The sequence below is a fragment of the Podarcis gaigeae genome, assembly GCF_964106915.1.
Source record: "Podarcis gaigeae genome assembly, chromosome: 15".
Classification (NCBI taxonomy): Eukaryota; Metazoa; Chordata; class Lepidosauria; order Squamata; family Lacertidae; genus Podarcis; species Podarcis gaigeae.
Genome location: NC_139692.1, coordinates 12,370,286 through 12,383,947, shown reverse-complemented (window position 1 = coordinate 12,383,947; position 13,662 = coordinate 12,370,286). Strand labels below are relative to the sequence as shown.

Below are 13,662 nucleotides of genomic sequence, written 5' to 3'. Positions count from 1 at the left end.
GTGTGTGTGTGTGTGTGTGTGTGTGTGTGTGTGTGTTGTCCAGTAGCACCTTAGAGTCCAACTATGTTTGTTTTTGGAATGAATTTTCATGTGCATGCACACGGAAACTCATACCAAGAACAAATTTAGTTGGTCTCTAAGGTGCTACTGGACAATTTTTTTTATTTTATATATATATTTCTACTGCGTCAGATCAACACAGCTACCTACCTGAATCCAGAAGGCAGTATTGTTTCAGTTGCTTAAAATAAATTGATTTTTTAAAAATTATAAAACAAATACTCCTGGTTGTGATTCAGCATTGTAAGACTCTCAGATTTCCTGTCTTTAAGCAATGGGTGCCATTCTTATGGCTGTGAAGGTACAGCTTAAATACATGCAACAGGTGCCTATGGAAATCTTGGGGAAGGTGGAGACTGACAGTACTTCCCCCTTGGTTCTGCTCACAGACCTCCCGCCACCGCCCTTGCCGCCTCCCACCGAAGACCTCGGCACCGCTGCTCCAGACGGCGCCCTGCGACTGGACTGTGACCCTTCCTCTCTGGAGAAGAACTTGAATGCTTCCTCGGCCCTGGAGCGGAGAGCTGTCCATCGCACAGTGGCAGGACAGCACTACCACCAGCACCGGGATGGTAATGCCAACCCCAGTAATAATGGCTTCCCTGGCTTCCTGTACTCTAGGTTGAATTTCTGCCTCCATAAAGTGTCATGGTCTGGCTAGATGCAGAGGACTGGTGGGAGGCACCAACTGGGGAACCCCCAAGGGAAGAAGGCTCAGAGCCAGGGGGTTGGTGGTGGGATGGCAATGAGTGGTCAGAGAGAGAGGAGGGAGACGATTGGGAGGAGGAGGTCTCAGAAGCAGCAGCAGGGTTTTGTGAGCAGGAAGAGGCTGGGCCAGAGAGCAGTCCTGATTCAGAGGCTAGAGAGGAGGGAGACCAAGAGGCAGAGTTCAGGAAGGCTACTTCCTTTCTTGCTGTGACCAATTCCCCTTCCCCCCCTCCCTGGCCTCCCAGGACCAGAAGAGGTATGAAGAGGGCAGGGGAGAGACAGATGCATTGATTGAGTCTCAGATTGCTTGGGAAGGACCCGGGGCAGGAGGAGGAGGCTTAGTCAGCTATGGGAAGGCAGGGGCCTTCAGTCCTCACAACTCCCTCATCAGGGCAAGACCTACTGGGAAGGGCTGCTGTGCTCACTAGGCCTGAGCTGTTTTGTTTCCTTGAATAAAGAGTTAACTTCACTGACACCTTGTGAGTTATTGCTGACCTGCTTCTGACACCCGGCCTGACATAAAACCCTTCCTTGGTATTGTAAGATCGCTGTTATTTTGAACAGAAACAAAAGCTGCCTCTTTTAACCTGCCTGCCCTTCTGTCAATGCACAGGCTGTGCTGAGTGCAAAATGGCAGCCAAGTCTGGGTGAAGCCAGAGCTTGCAAAACTAACCACCTGCTTTCGCTGTTGTTGTTTCTAATCTGTGTATGTGTGTGTGTGCTGGCAGAGGAGGAAATCATCCCATACAGCAAGCCCAGCTTTCTCTCCAGAAGCCAGGTGTCAAGCAACTGCTCCACAACAGGAAGTTCTTCCTCCAAGGGGTCAACAGGATCTAGAGGTCATGGGTCAGGACGCAGCCGGACAACAGGGGATCGCAGCGAGGTGATTTGGCAGCACTTCCTTTGCGTGTTTTAAAAATAATCTTTTGCGTTAAGGCGTCTGGCCTGGCGACGGGTGGAGGGTGCCAGTTCTGGGAGATGGATTGACACTGGCCTGGCACCAGCCCAGGTGCCGAGACCCCCAAAGACAGTGATGGACACCAGCATGGATGTCCTTAAAAGACAGTTAGCCTTGCCCTGAATCAAATGGACTATTTGTGGCTACTCGCCACATGATGGCTATGTCCTTCTTCCATGGTTGCAGCCAGTAATGCTTCTGAGTAGCAGTTTCTGGTACCTGCAGGAGGGGAGGGCCCTGCTAGGGCTTCCTGTGGGCAGAGGCATTGCATCATTTGCCAGCGCTCAGGAGCACTGCACAGAGGGTGAAGAAAACCCACCGTGCCAGCCCAGCCTTACTGCCGATGCCGCTGGGTGGGCGCAGGGCGCAGAGGGTTCACAGGGCTGCACTGTGCTACCTGTCTGCCCACTTACCCATTCAGGGTGGAGCCCAGCTGACCAACTCAGCCCTTGGTGCCCCCTCTGCCCCCTGCTAAAATCCACGGGTTAGGGGGCGCAAATTATTTGCCTTGCCCCGGGTGCTGACAACCCACGCTACGCCACTGGCTGGCAGGGCGGCCATTCAGCCAGGGCCCCAGGGATGACGTGGTGACAAGACCAGGCTAGGCTGAGTACAACTCCAGCGTGTAGTTAGCAGAGTAAAAACTTAAACACGTTGCAGGATTCCCAACAAATAGACCAGAGGCAATTAATATTTCATCCAGCAGAGCTTTACAGCTACTGAAGGCAAATGAGCATAATGGTCACAAATCCAATACATTCAGGATTGGCACTGTCCATAAGAAATCTAGTTGCAGCAGACTTGATTTAAACTTACAATATAATTAAACCTTAACACTAAGCATACTATATACAGAACACCACACCAGAAGGATAGAGAGATAGAAAGAGTGAAACCCAGGCTCCTTCTGGCCTTACTATTATAGTCAACATGACCTTGACAGAAGAGACAACAGAACCAATTTAAGCCCGCTGTATTCAGCTTCTCTGAAGGAATAACCCAAACATCATGAACCTTCTGCTTGTTTCTTTCACACAGAGTAGCTCCCAGAACCTTCTTGAATTAAGTAGAATAGGAAAGATCTCTGCACATAAGATCAATACTTTCTGCACTAAGAAATGGCAAACTGACAGGTAGCGTGGCAGGTAGGGTGGGGCAAGAATCCCTTCATGGGATGATGATGGACTAGATGAGCCATTGGCAGGATCCGGCAGGCTCTTCTTGTGTTCTTATGACCTACGGCAGTGTTTCCCATGCTTGGGTCTCCAGTTGTTGCTGAACTACAGCTCCCATCATCCCAGAGGTCAGTGATAATGGGAGCTGTAGTCCAACAGCAGCTGGGGACTCAAGCTTGAGAAACACTGTCCTACAGGAAGGATGAAAGGCAAATGAAGAGCAGAAGCAGATCTTGCTGATACCACCCCCCTCTCTTTCTGCTTTCAGGAAAAGAGATGAAACCAGATGGAAGTCAGCGGGGGGAAAGCGAGGCCTTCGAAGGAATTGGCAGCCGCAGACTTTGGGCCAGGAAGCGGGGGGTGTTTCTGTGCTTCTACTTTATGATCCCTCTAAAGAAGGCGCATGACCTGGCCCCTTTGTAAATAAGTTTGTTCCCTGGAGGTTGGCAGTCCCTGGGAGCCAAGGAAGCTGTATTTATAAATCGTGGCAAAAGGGACAGTCGAGTCTCGGGCCTCGGAGGGCCTGCTTTTGGAAACATTGGCATTTCTGCAACTGGAGGGTTTGGGTCCGATGGGAGAGGGGACGGGAGGAGGCAGTGGGGAAGGGAGTTTGCCTTCCACCATCCTGCTAAGGGTGGGCAATGAGAGCAGCCCATCCCACCAAGCACATGCTCGGATATTGCCCAGGTGCTCAGTCCTGCTAGCCGCATGGCAGAGGGCAGCAGGTGTTTCTTTCGTAGCTAATGAATCCTTTTGTAAAATGACCAATAAAGCTGTTTGTTAACCTGGATCTCTCAGAGTTCTCTTTCCTTTCGTTCCTCTGATGCAAAGCATCTCATCCTGTTGGTGCACAAAGGACTTGCAGCAGAGCCTGTGCAAAGCTTCTTTGCGCAAGGCAGCTAGCTTGCCTATCTCAGCCACCTTTGAAAAGCCAGTTCTACGCAGATAAGCTCAATAGGAAATTGGAGCAACCTGCCTTCTTGGGGTGTGAACACTGCGTGAGCACTCTGTATTATATCTTAACTAATTGAAGTGGCCAAATCATCTGGAATTGGCAAAGCTATGTGCATTTCCAGGTGGACTCCTTCTACGCCAGGGGTCAGTAGACTTTTTCAGCAGGGGGACGGTCCACTGTCCCTCAGACCTTGTGGTGGGCCAGACTATATTTTGAAAAACAAAACGAACCAATTCCTATGCCCCACAAATAACCCAGAGATGCATTTTAAATAAAAGGACACATTCTACTCATGTAAAAACATGCTGATTCCCAGACCATCCGTGGGCCGGATTTGGAAGGTGATTGGGCCAGATCCAGCCCCCGGGCCTTAGTTTGCCTACCCATGCTCTACGCTTTATAATTTAATTTGTTGCCATTCCTTAACTCAGCAATCTTAAACCTTGGATGGCCATCTGCCATGGATATTTTGGTCGAAATTCCTGCATTGCAGAGGGTTGGACTAGATGACCGTTCTGACTCTACAATTCTATGATTCTACATTTCACCTTCGTACTATTGTCTGCTTTCTACACACATTCTAACACACCTTCCTCCGTCCTCCATAAAGGTAAGCAAGAGACATCATCAGGGTTCAAGAATGCATTCCAGACAAGAAAGAATGGTTGAGGTGCAAAGAAAAGTCAATGAGGGGTGTGGCCTGAGGAAGAGACCCAAGGGCTGGACTGAGAAGCTGGGGGGGGCACAGTTGTCCCCCGGGCCTGAAGTTCCCCATACTTGATCTAAGCCGTGGATGGTATGCATTTCTCAAGAGTATTTGTTTTCAGTCCATAGGTTTTACAAGATCAAGTCAATACAGTGGAACCTCAGGATGCGAACGGGATCCATTCCAGAGCCCCGTTCGCATCCTGAAGCGAACGCAACCCACGACTGCGCGTGCTCAGGTTATGATTCGCCACTTCTGCGCATGTGCGTGACTTCATTTTGAGCGTCTGCGCATGCACGAGCGACAAAACTTCCGTTACTTCCGGGTCGCTGCGGAGCACAACCCGAAAGCGCTCAACCTGAAGCGTATTCAACCCGAGGTATGACTATATTGCCCCAACCTGTGGGTTGACTCTCAGCCCTGCCATCGCTACAAGACATCTTTGGACAACTGTCAGAGCCTCAGTGTGGTGGCAGGGCCCTCCACCATGCCAGTGCCTACCCCGGGGCCCTTTGCTGAGCAGCTGGAGCCACTGCTTAAAATTTCCCACAATGCTCTGGACTAGGGCAACACCAGGAGCATTGTGGGGAATTCAAAATGGCAGCCACCTGCCACTGATAACAAGGCACCTGCTGTTATCAGGATGCTTCTACCAGGTAAGCTTCCAAGGGCCCACCGACACGAGCCCAAGGGTGCATGTAGAATCCTGCCTGAATATCAAGCACTCTAGCTCTCCAGATAGGCTAAACAGCCTGAAATTACTGTATTTTTCACTCTATAGGATGCACCGGACCATAGGAGGGGGAGAACAGGCAAATAATTTTTTTTCTTGTTCTCCCCCTCTAAAACAAGGTGCGTTCTGTGAGTTCAAGGTGTGTTCACCCGAAGCCTCCAGAGCCCAACGGGAACTCCCGCTGCTTTCCCCCACCGCCAGCCCCAAAGACCAGGTTGGGGAGCAGCGGGAAGGCACCCCGCTGCCCTGCGGAGGCTTTGCACAGCTAACCCCAAGCTAGAACAGCGAGACGGAGCGCTGCGCAGTGCTCCGTCTTCCTGTTCTGGCTTTGGGCTTAGCTGCACAGCCTGCATTCACTCTATAGGATGCACACACATTTCCCCTTAATTTTTGGAGGGGAAAAAGTGCGTCCTATAGAGCGAAAAATACGGTACTTCAGCTGTCTGGCAGGAGGGAGAAAAAAATGTGCAATGGAAGTAGGTAGTCAAGCCAGTTCCTGTCAGATGGCGGATGCTGATGAAAGCCAGCAGAGCAGCCAAACTGCCTTGGGTTTTGGCCCAGCGCAAACAGCGACAGCCTGCCCAGTCACTCAGGGTCACTTGTCCATAAATGGTGCTCAATTTACCATGAGCACAGCAAGCCGCACTGGGGCTTTGAGAAGACTTTGCAGAGAACAAGGATCAACTGGCGCCGCTTCCGCTGCTGTCTAGCAAAAGAGATTTCAACAGTGCCCAAATCTTGTACCAGAAAGACCTGCTGCTGATGCATTTAAACTTGGGTTTTCACCTCTGAATTGGAGGGGATGGTGACCTCTTTGATTCCAACTCCCTGTTCTTCTGCCTTTATCAGCAGCCCAGCATTTTAGCAGGTGGAGCTCCCCCCCCCCCATAGACATGGAGATAAAATAATGGAGAAAGCACCACTGGCTTCATTTGGGCATGTTCAAGGTCCAGGAACAGGGCCAGCAGAAAAGCTGGCAAGCCTAGTAACCCTCTGTGAACTGTTAACAATTAGAGGCACGACACAATTGGGAACACGATTTAATTGATAAATCGTGTGACTTTTATGGTGCCATCCTCTGCATGCTTACTCAAAATTAAGTCCTATTGTGGGGCTTGCTTCCTGGTATAAGTGTGCTTTGTGATTGTGGCTGCGTGGAACTGCTGTAGGACCCACATCCTCTGGCTGGAGGAGGTTAGGGATGCATACAGGTCCTTCCCCACCAGTGGAGAACACTTACCAGTGGGGAGGGCACCTCCGATGTAGAGACCCTCACTACATCCACAGAAGACTCCATGGTTTAAGCTCTACTGCTTATGGTGGACCCTCAAACAGATACTGGAGCTGCTTCGATTCCATTCCTCAAATGAAGAAGCACCAGGATTGTGTCTTCCTTCTACATTAGATCACAAGTGGCATAAGTATTATACACCTGGACCCATTGAAGGGAGGAACATTTCTGTAAATCCATTGCTGGAGGATAAATACTAGGTCCCCACCCCCACCCTACAGACCTCCCACTTTGGCCAATGCAAAATGGCTGACTCTGAAAGGGGTGGTAGATTTGCCACATTGCCCACCACCCCTCTCAATTTCCCATGTATGATTGCAACAAGCCAATGATTCTATCAATCAAATGTCCATCTATGTGAAAGCAATAGTTTTGAAACCAGAAGAATATCCTCTGTGTTTTTAGATGGCAGATGCATATGTCATAGGAGACATTTTCATTTTTTTAAAAAACCCCTTCATATTCTATTATTTTTGGAACAATTTTGTAACTTTTTAAGCTGTTCTTATTATACTATGTTCAGAACCTTGGGACATAAGTGGAAGGCCAATAATAATAATAATAATAATAATAATAATAATAATAATAATAATTTTGCCTTAGAAGAGGCTTTTCCTCCTGGTTGGATGCTTCTTTTAAGATGATGCTTGCCACCCACAGTTTTTATAACATACTAAGTATAATGGCTCGAAAAATTCACTCTCTGCCATAGACTGGTGTTGCTATATCTCAACCCAAGCACTATGATGCAATCCTTTTAATGTCCCAGACACACAGCAGATGAGTGAGGAGGGCAGATTGCAAACTGAATGGACAGTAGAAGCTGTGGCTGCCTTGTTGCCTACTGTGGCGAAAGATTTCAAGAGCCTATGTGTGGTGTCCAGGTTGCAAACTGGCAACCTTCAGCCTATTCAGTGCCCTCGTGAAATGAAAGGGTGCAAAAGTTACTGAGAAGTGGGGTGAGCCTGCTGCGGAGATATCTTAGTAGGCACCCTCTTTTCCCCTGTGCTACTTATTAGGCAGCTCGCAACAGGAATTCCGGCTGGATTTATTTCCCCATAGATATGGTTACCATACATCCAGAATTTCCTGGACATGCCCTCTTTTGGGGAGCCAGCACCCTATCTGAGTGGATTTTTGCCTTTTGGATTAAAGGTCTGGGTTTGGGGGCTTTTTATTCTTGTGTTTTGGATTTTTTTTTTTTGTGGGGCACATGCATGCTCAGAAGGCGCTGTGCCCCAAGAAGAAGAAGAAGAGTTTGGATTTGATATCCCGCCTTTCACTCCCCTTAAGGAGTCTCAAAGCAGCTAACATTCTCCTTTCCCTTCCTCCCCCACAACAAACACTCTGTGAGGTGAGTGGGGCTGAGAGACTTCAGAGAAGTGTGACTAGCCCAAGGTCACCCAGCAGCTGCATGTGGAGGAGTGGAGACGCGAACCCGGTCCACCAGATTATGAGTCTACCGCTCTGAACCACTACACCACTCTAGCTCTCCTAAACAGGAAGCGTGGACCGGGTGGCCTGGAGCAGCCTGACGGAGGTTGTGCTAGGCTTGGCATAGTTTCTGGAGGCTGCCAGGCTTACGCAGCCTTTGGGGGGGGTCACTCAAGGCCCCACACCAGTCCTGGCAGCTGCCAGGCCTTGCGCAATGTCCCCGGGGCCGCTCAGCCTCCCATCATGAGCAGGCCAAAGATAGCAAAGGTTAGAGAAGAAGCAGGGAGCAAGCAGGTGAGGAAGGGGTTAGCGGCAGGGAGGGGGTGAGCGAGGGAGATGAGGGATAGTAGGGGGGGGTGCCCCATGGTGGGGGGGCGTGTCTGGGATTTCCATCCCCAGAATATGGCAACCCTACCATAGAGACTCCCTTGGCTTAGGGAAGAATGCATCTGTCGCAGGGCTTCTAAAAGCAGGAAGTGGCATGCGCTTTTGGCTGCTCTCGATTGGGGACCAAGGGTGGGTGGCAGAGTGCCCATCTGCGCAAGACCCTGAGCCAGATTCTGCAGCAGGAAGGAGGCAGGGACACATGCATACACACTGTGCCTCTTTTGCTCGTGGTGTGGCAAAACAAGGATATTTTTTTTTTGTTGGAGCTTTCTGCAACTGAAAGGCACCTTGAGAGGCTGGTGCCAGGGAACTGGGCTATGGAAAAAGCCCAGGGTTGATTTGTTCAGGGAAGTAACACTTTTGCAATTTATCCTCCCGCTGGGAGTGCAGTCCCCCCCCCCCCCACTCCCTTCTCCACTGCAGCCAGTGATAAATGGGCTTGTGGTCAGTAAATCAAAGAGAAATTCTGCTTAGGAAATGACATGGCTGCTTTTGGCAGAGGGAGATGGATGGCTGGCTGGCAGCGGAGACTTGGCTTGTTTGGAAAGGACACCAGCCACCCCACAGCTTGTTTCTATTGGGGTAAGGGGAGTGAAAGAGAGAAAGCACACACACACACACGGAAAGTGGAACATGCCCCTTCCCTCTTCTCGCACCCATGGGAAGAGGAGAAGGGTCATAGCTTAGCGGCAGAACATATGCCTGGTTAAGTCCCCAGCATGTCCAGGTAAGGCTGGCAATGTCTGCTGTCTGAAATCCTGGAGAGCTGCTTCTACTCAGTGTAGGCAACACTGGCCTAGATAGAGCAATGGTGTGACTCAATGGACAGCAGCTCCCAATGTTCCTATTTCCCCCAAGCCTGTTGGATTCCTGGACACCCATTCCCCAGGTTCGTCTTCCGTGCTTTCAGATCAGGGTGTTGCAACATTTCTCTGAAGCAGGTCTGGGTGCCAGATGAAGCTCTTGGGTCCCCAAGATTCTCTCCAGACCCTTGGCAGGCATGCTGGGGACCTCTCCTTTTGCCCTGCCTCAAATCCTGGAGAGGCACTGCCAGTCAGCATCAAGAATGCTAAGCCAGATGGCCCAAAGGTCTGTATAAAGAAGCTTCGTGTGCTCTTTGAGGCAGTGTGCTACTCCTCCAAGAATACCATCATGAGTGCCAAGGAATAGCCCAAGGAGCTGGGAGGCTTGGAGTGGCTGCAAAAATCCCCCTGGGGCTACAGTAATGTGATTCTGTAATGGCATGTATTGCTAACCCTGGTCTTAGGTACCGAGAGAAACCGTCTAAAAGCTGGACGAGAAGCTTTGCAGCCCCGAGCTTCATAATCCCAGCCTTCATCCCTGCAAGCAGAGGATTTCCCCCCAGCTTACTGCAAAGAGGGGCAGAGGTGTTTGGAAAGCAGCAGGATTTATGGCTTCAATTATTTTCCTTGCACCAAAGTCTGCTTTAATAAGCAGTGCAACAACATTGCGTGCTGTGTGTGTGTGTGTGTGTGTGTGTGTGAGTGTGTGTGTACACATTTGTAGGTCAGGCACCATCCAGGCCAAAGCAGCACTGTAATACAGGTCAAGTAAACCATGCGCTGCAGAGTGGAGAGAGGAAGCTGGGGAGTGTGATTGAGAGAAGGGCTCTTAACAGAGTGTGGGAGATGCTCATTTCTGATCATTGCGGGCAGCTCCAGGTTTCTGCTGTCCTTGGGCATGAGATCTCTGGTGTCATTGTATAACTGGTCTGGGGCTAGAGATGTAAGGAGGCAGAGATTTCTGTCCCATCTGGGGTTCATTCCAATCCGCACTGTTTCTGTTCCGCTACAGTTCAGTTTCTGCTAAAACCTACAACTCTTCAACTTGCGACGGCCAACACACATGTAATTAATTATGCAATTAATTTCAATGGAAGGGAGATGTTGAAAACAAAGCAGAAGATAAGGTAATTATGTAACATTCATGAACTAAACACACAAACACACCCAGAATGGTAGCAAATACCGCTCTGATTCATTTTTTTGTGATTTTTGTCCTGACCAGGGTTCAAATCCCAAATGAGCCATGAAGCAGTCAGGCTGGTCACTCGCTCTTAGCCTAACCTGTGAGGATAAAATGGGGAGGAGGAAAACTAGGTGCACCACCTTGAGCTCCTTGCAAGAACTCTAGAAAATATTATAATATAATAAGCGTGTAAACTGCTATGCAATTATATAGGCTTTTCTGCCTCATCTAACCATGAGCATCTGTAAATGGTAAGGGTGAGACCAGGTGATCTGTGCATTGCAGGGCGGGCATCCCCCCCCCCCCTTCTACCTGGGCTGTTGCTTCACACAGATCATAGAATCATAGACTTGTAGAGTCATAAGGTACCCCAGCCTCACAGCCTGACCCCAGCTTCTGATCCCACGTGGCCGATTGCAGAGTCAACAAAATTGGTGGCTGACTTCATCCTGGGATGGCAGCTGTCCCAAATGCTACAGACAAATCTCCTGAGCTCACAGATCTTCCTGCCTGCCTGCAGATGCTAAACTCATCATCGGTGCTTGCATTAAGCTTCTGTTCTGGGATGGAAGGGATGTTTACGTAATACATAGAAGGAAACTGGGGAGGCCAGGGGGGGCGGTTGGCTTGGCCACACTTAATGAACACAAAAGGTTTGGGTTTCCAAGCTCTCTGCTAAGCAGCTGCCTGTGTTTATTTAACCCCTCTCCAACAGGAAACCCCTCTGGAGTTCCCTGATTAAACCAGATGGGCCCCCCGAACGCTGCCAAGATCCTCTGGATGCCTGGCAAGAGGAAGGCAAGAGGCCGCTGAGAGTTTTGCCTTGTGCGACTCCACGTCGCAATGGTACCAGGAAGTCAGTGGCTGCTAATAGCCCTTCTTCCTCTTGCATCAGTAGAGTATCCGCTTCCTCTTATGCCAGAGGTCTCTGGAAATGTGGGGCACAGACATCCACCCATGGCTTCCCCTCCAAGAATCCAGGGAACTGCAGCTTGTTAAGAGAGCTGGAAATTGTGAGGGGTAAACTACAGTTCCCAGGATTCTTGGGGAAGGGAGTCATGGGCAAGATTCACCTAGCATGCTCTGCCAACAGAAGGACTTCCAGCTGCACAATGGGACTTCTCCTCCTGCCCCACGTTCCTTCTCCTCCTTCAGACAGGGAGTCTTGCCCAGCCTTGCATGGAGATGCTGAGGAATGCATCTGGGACCTTCTGCATGCAGAATAGTCGCGCTGTGGCTGAGCTATGGCCCTTGCACCATATCCCTTGCACCGGTCCTGGTTCTGGGAACACCTTCCTAAAGTTTGTGTTGCTGAATCGCTTCTTGATCACCTTTGTCATAAGTCTGGATTCAGATGCCTCTTCAGGGTCTCTGGAAATTACTGTATTTTTCGCTCCATAAGATGCATCAGACCATAAGACGCACCTAGTTTTTAGAGGAGGAAAACAGGGGGGGATAAATATTCTGAATCAAATGTTGTACTAAACTATTTAATAAACTACCGATATATCAGAGGGAGAGGGAAAGGGACAGGAGCTGTATGTTTCTTTAGTGTGCGCGCTCAAGGAGCGACAAGCGGGGAGGCAGCACGGCCCTGGATGGACCCGACACAGGAACCCCAGCAGCCTTCTCTCGTATAAGCGGCTCCTCTCCCGCTTTGCCACCTTAAAGGGAGCTGAGCCAGGGAGAAGTGTAAGCAGCTCCTTTCCCACTTTGCTGCTTCAAAGAGAGTCACAGAGGAGGGAAGGAAGGGGAGTCATGGATCCTCCGCTTGTGACTGCAGCGGGATCCCGCCGCCATCTGTAAGCATTCACTCCATAAGACGCACAGACATTCCCCCTTACTTTTTAGGAGGAAAAATGTGTGTCTTATGGAGCGAAAAATACAGTAAATCTCAAGAGGAGGAAAGCTGCATCTTGTCTCCACTGCCCTTGTCAGTAAATGCATGTAGGGGGCCACTGGCACAGCACCAAAAAAAGAAAAGAAAGAACAAGCAAGGAGCACACAGATTTGCATAAAATGTGGGTATGCTAATCCATTGGTCTACAGTCTGCAAAGGGGTGGGCCTTAGCAAGTGCTCAGCCATGCCTAACCCTGACAGTGAGTGACCTTGCCAATGCTACAGAACATTGTGGGGGGACAGGAGGCTGCTGCTCACTCCACTGTAAGCTTGGTCCCCAGCAAACCTTAGGGGGGCAGTCAGGCAGGAGGAAGCTTATTGAAGTTCCATCATACCTGGAATAACTTCTGGCAATGGCGGCCTTAACTAGGCTCTGTGCACCATTTAATACTTAGCATTTACAGACCTATTCTCCAGGGACAGTCCCATATTTACAGAAGCCATCCCAATTTCTGTTTTGATCCCGCTTATCCTTAGGATGTCCCTATTTTCATCGGAAAATTTATGGAGGGTATGGAGTTATGGGACCCCCAAGCCAAGGAGATAAGTAACAATACAACCTTTAGAAGACATATGAATTCAGCCCTTTATAGGGACATGTTTTAATGTTTAATGTTTTATTATGTTTTTATATATGTTGGAGTGTCCAGAGTGGCTGGAGCAACCCAGTCAGATGGGCAGGGTAGAAATAATAAAGCCGTTGTTGTTGTTGTTGTTGTTGTTGTTGTTGTTGTTGTTATGGAAGAGGGTATCCCAATTTACATCAAAGAAATATTGAAAGGTATGCCTTTGTGCCACTTTCGACATCCTTGATCTCAGTAATCATTGCAACAACCCTGTAATGCAGGCCAGTACTGTTATCCCAATATGACAGGTGAGGAGGCTGAGACTAAGCAAAACCATATTTGCTAGAGGCCCCCTTCTGAGTCTGTGGCAGAGGTAAGAATTGCTCCAGGGACATTCTCGTTTCCTGCTCAGTCTCTTTGCCTCAATGCTCTCCAAGATCCAGGCTCAACGTGGGCAGCTCAGGGTTTAGCAATATCATTTTCTGCAAGAGCAGCAAGCAGGAGAAACCCTCAGCCATCAATAAGCCAAGAAGATGCTGCAGAAGAGGACTAGTGATGGGCCAAGCAAATGGTGCCTTGTTCCCCCCTAATGGTAATTGATGCAGTTGAGTAATTAGGCCAGGCTGCTCACAGAGGCAGAACTTCATCCCCAGCTCTCCCGCCGCTCAGCCAATGTCCCGAAAACACCAAATCCAATTAGCTTGTCTTAAGAAGCAAAAGCTCTGCTCATAAAATTATCATTGCGGCCATAAAATTATCCATCCCTCTTCTCAAACTGAGCACAAGCACTTAACTCCCTG

General features: G+C 49.5%; 1 protein-coding gene across 12 annotated transcripts in view; it reads left to right on the top strand.

Annotated features, from left to right (window-relative positions):
- ROBO3 (roundabout guidance receptor 3) overlaps positions 1-3,691 on the top strand; it is a 329,951-nt gene extending 326,260 nt beyond the window's left edge. For all 12 annotated transcript variants that reach the window (XM_083713429.1, XM_083713427.1, XM_083713428.1 and 9 more), the window contains 3 exons: positions 450-632; positions 1,497-1,651; positions 3,170-3,691. In XM_083713429.1, coding sequence (XP_083569555.1) covers positions 450-632; positions 1,497-1,651; positions 3,170-3,181 — 350 coding nt within the window. In that variant the 3' untranslated portion in view covers positions 3,182-3,691. The remainder of the gene's footprint in view (positions 1-449; positions 633-1,496; positions 1,652-3,169) is intronic.
- The last annotated feature ends 9,971 nt before the right edge of the window (positions 3,692-13,662 follow it).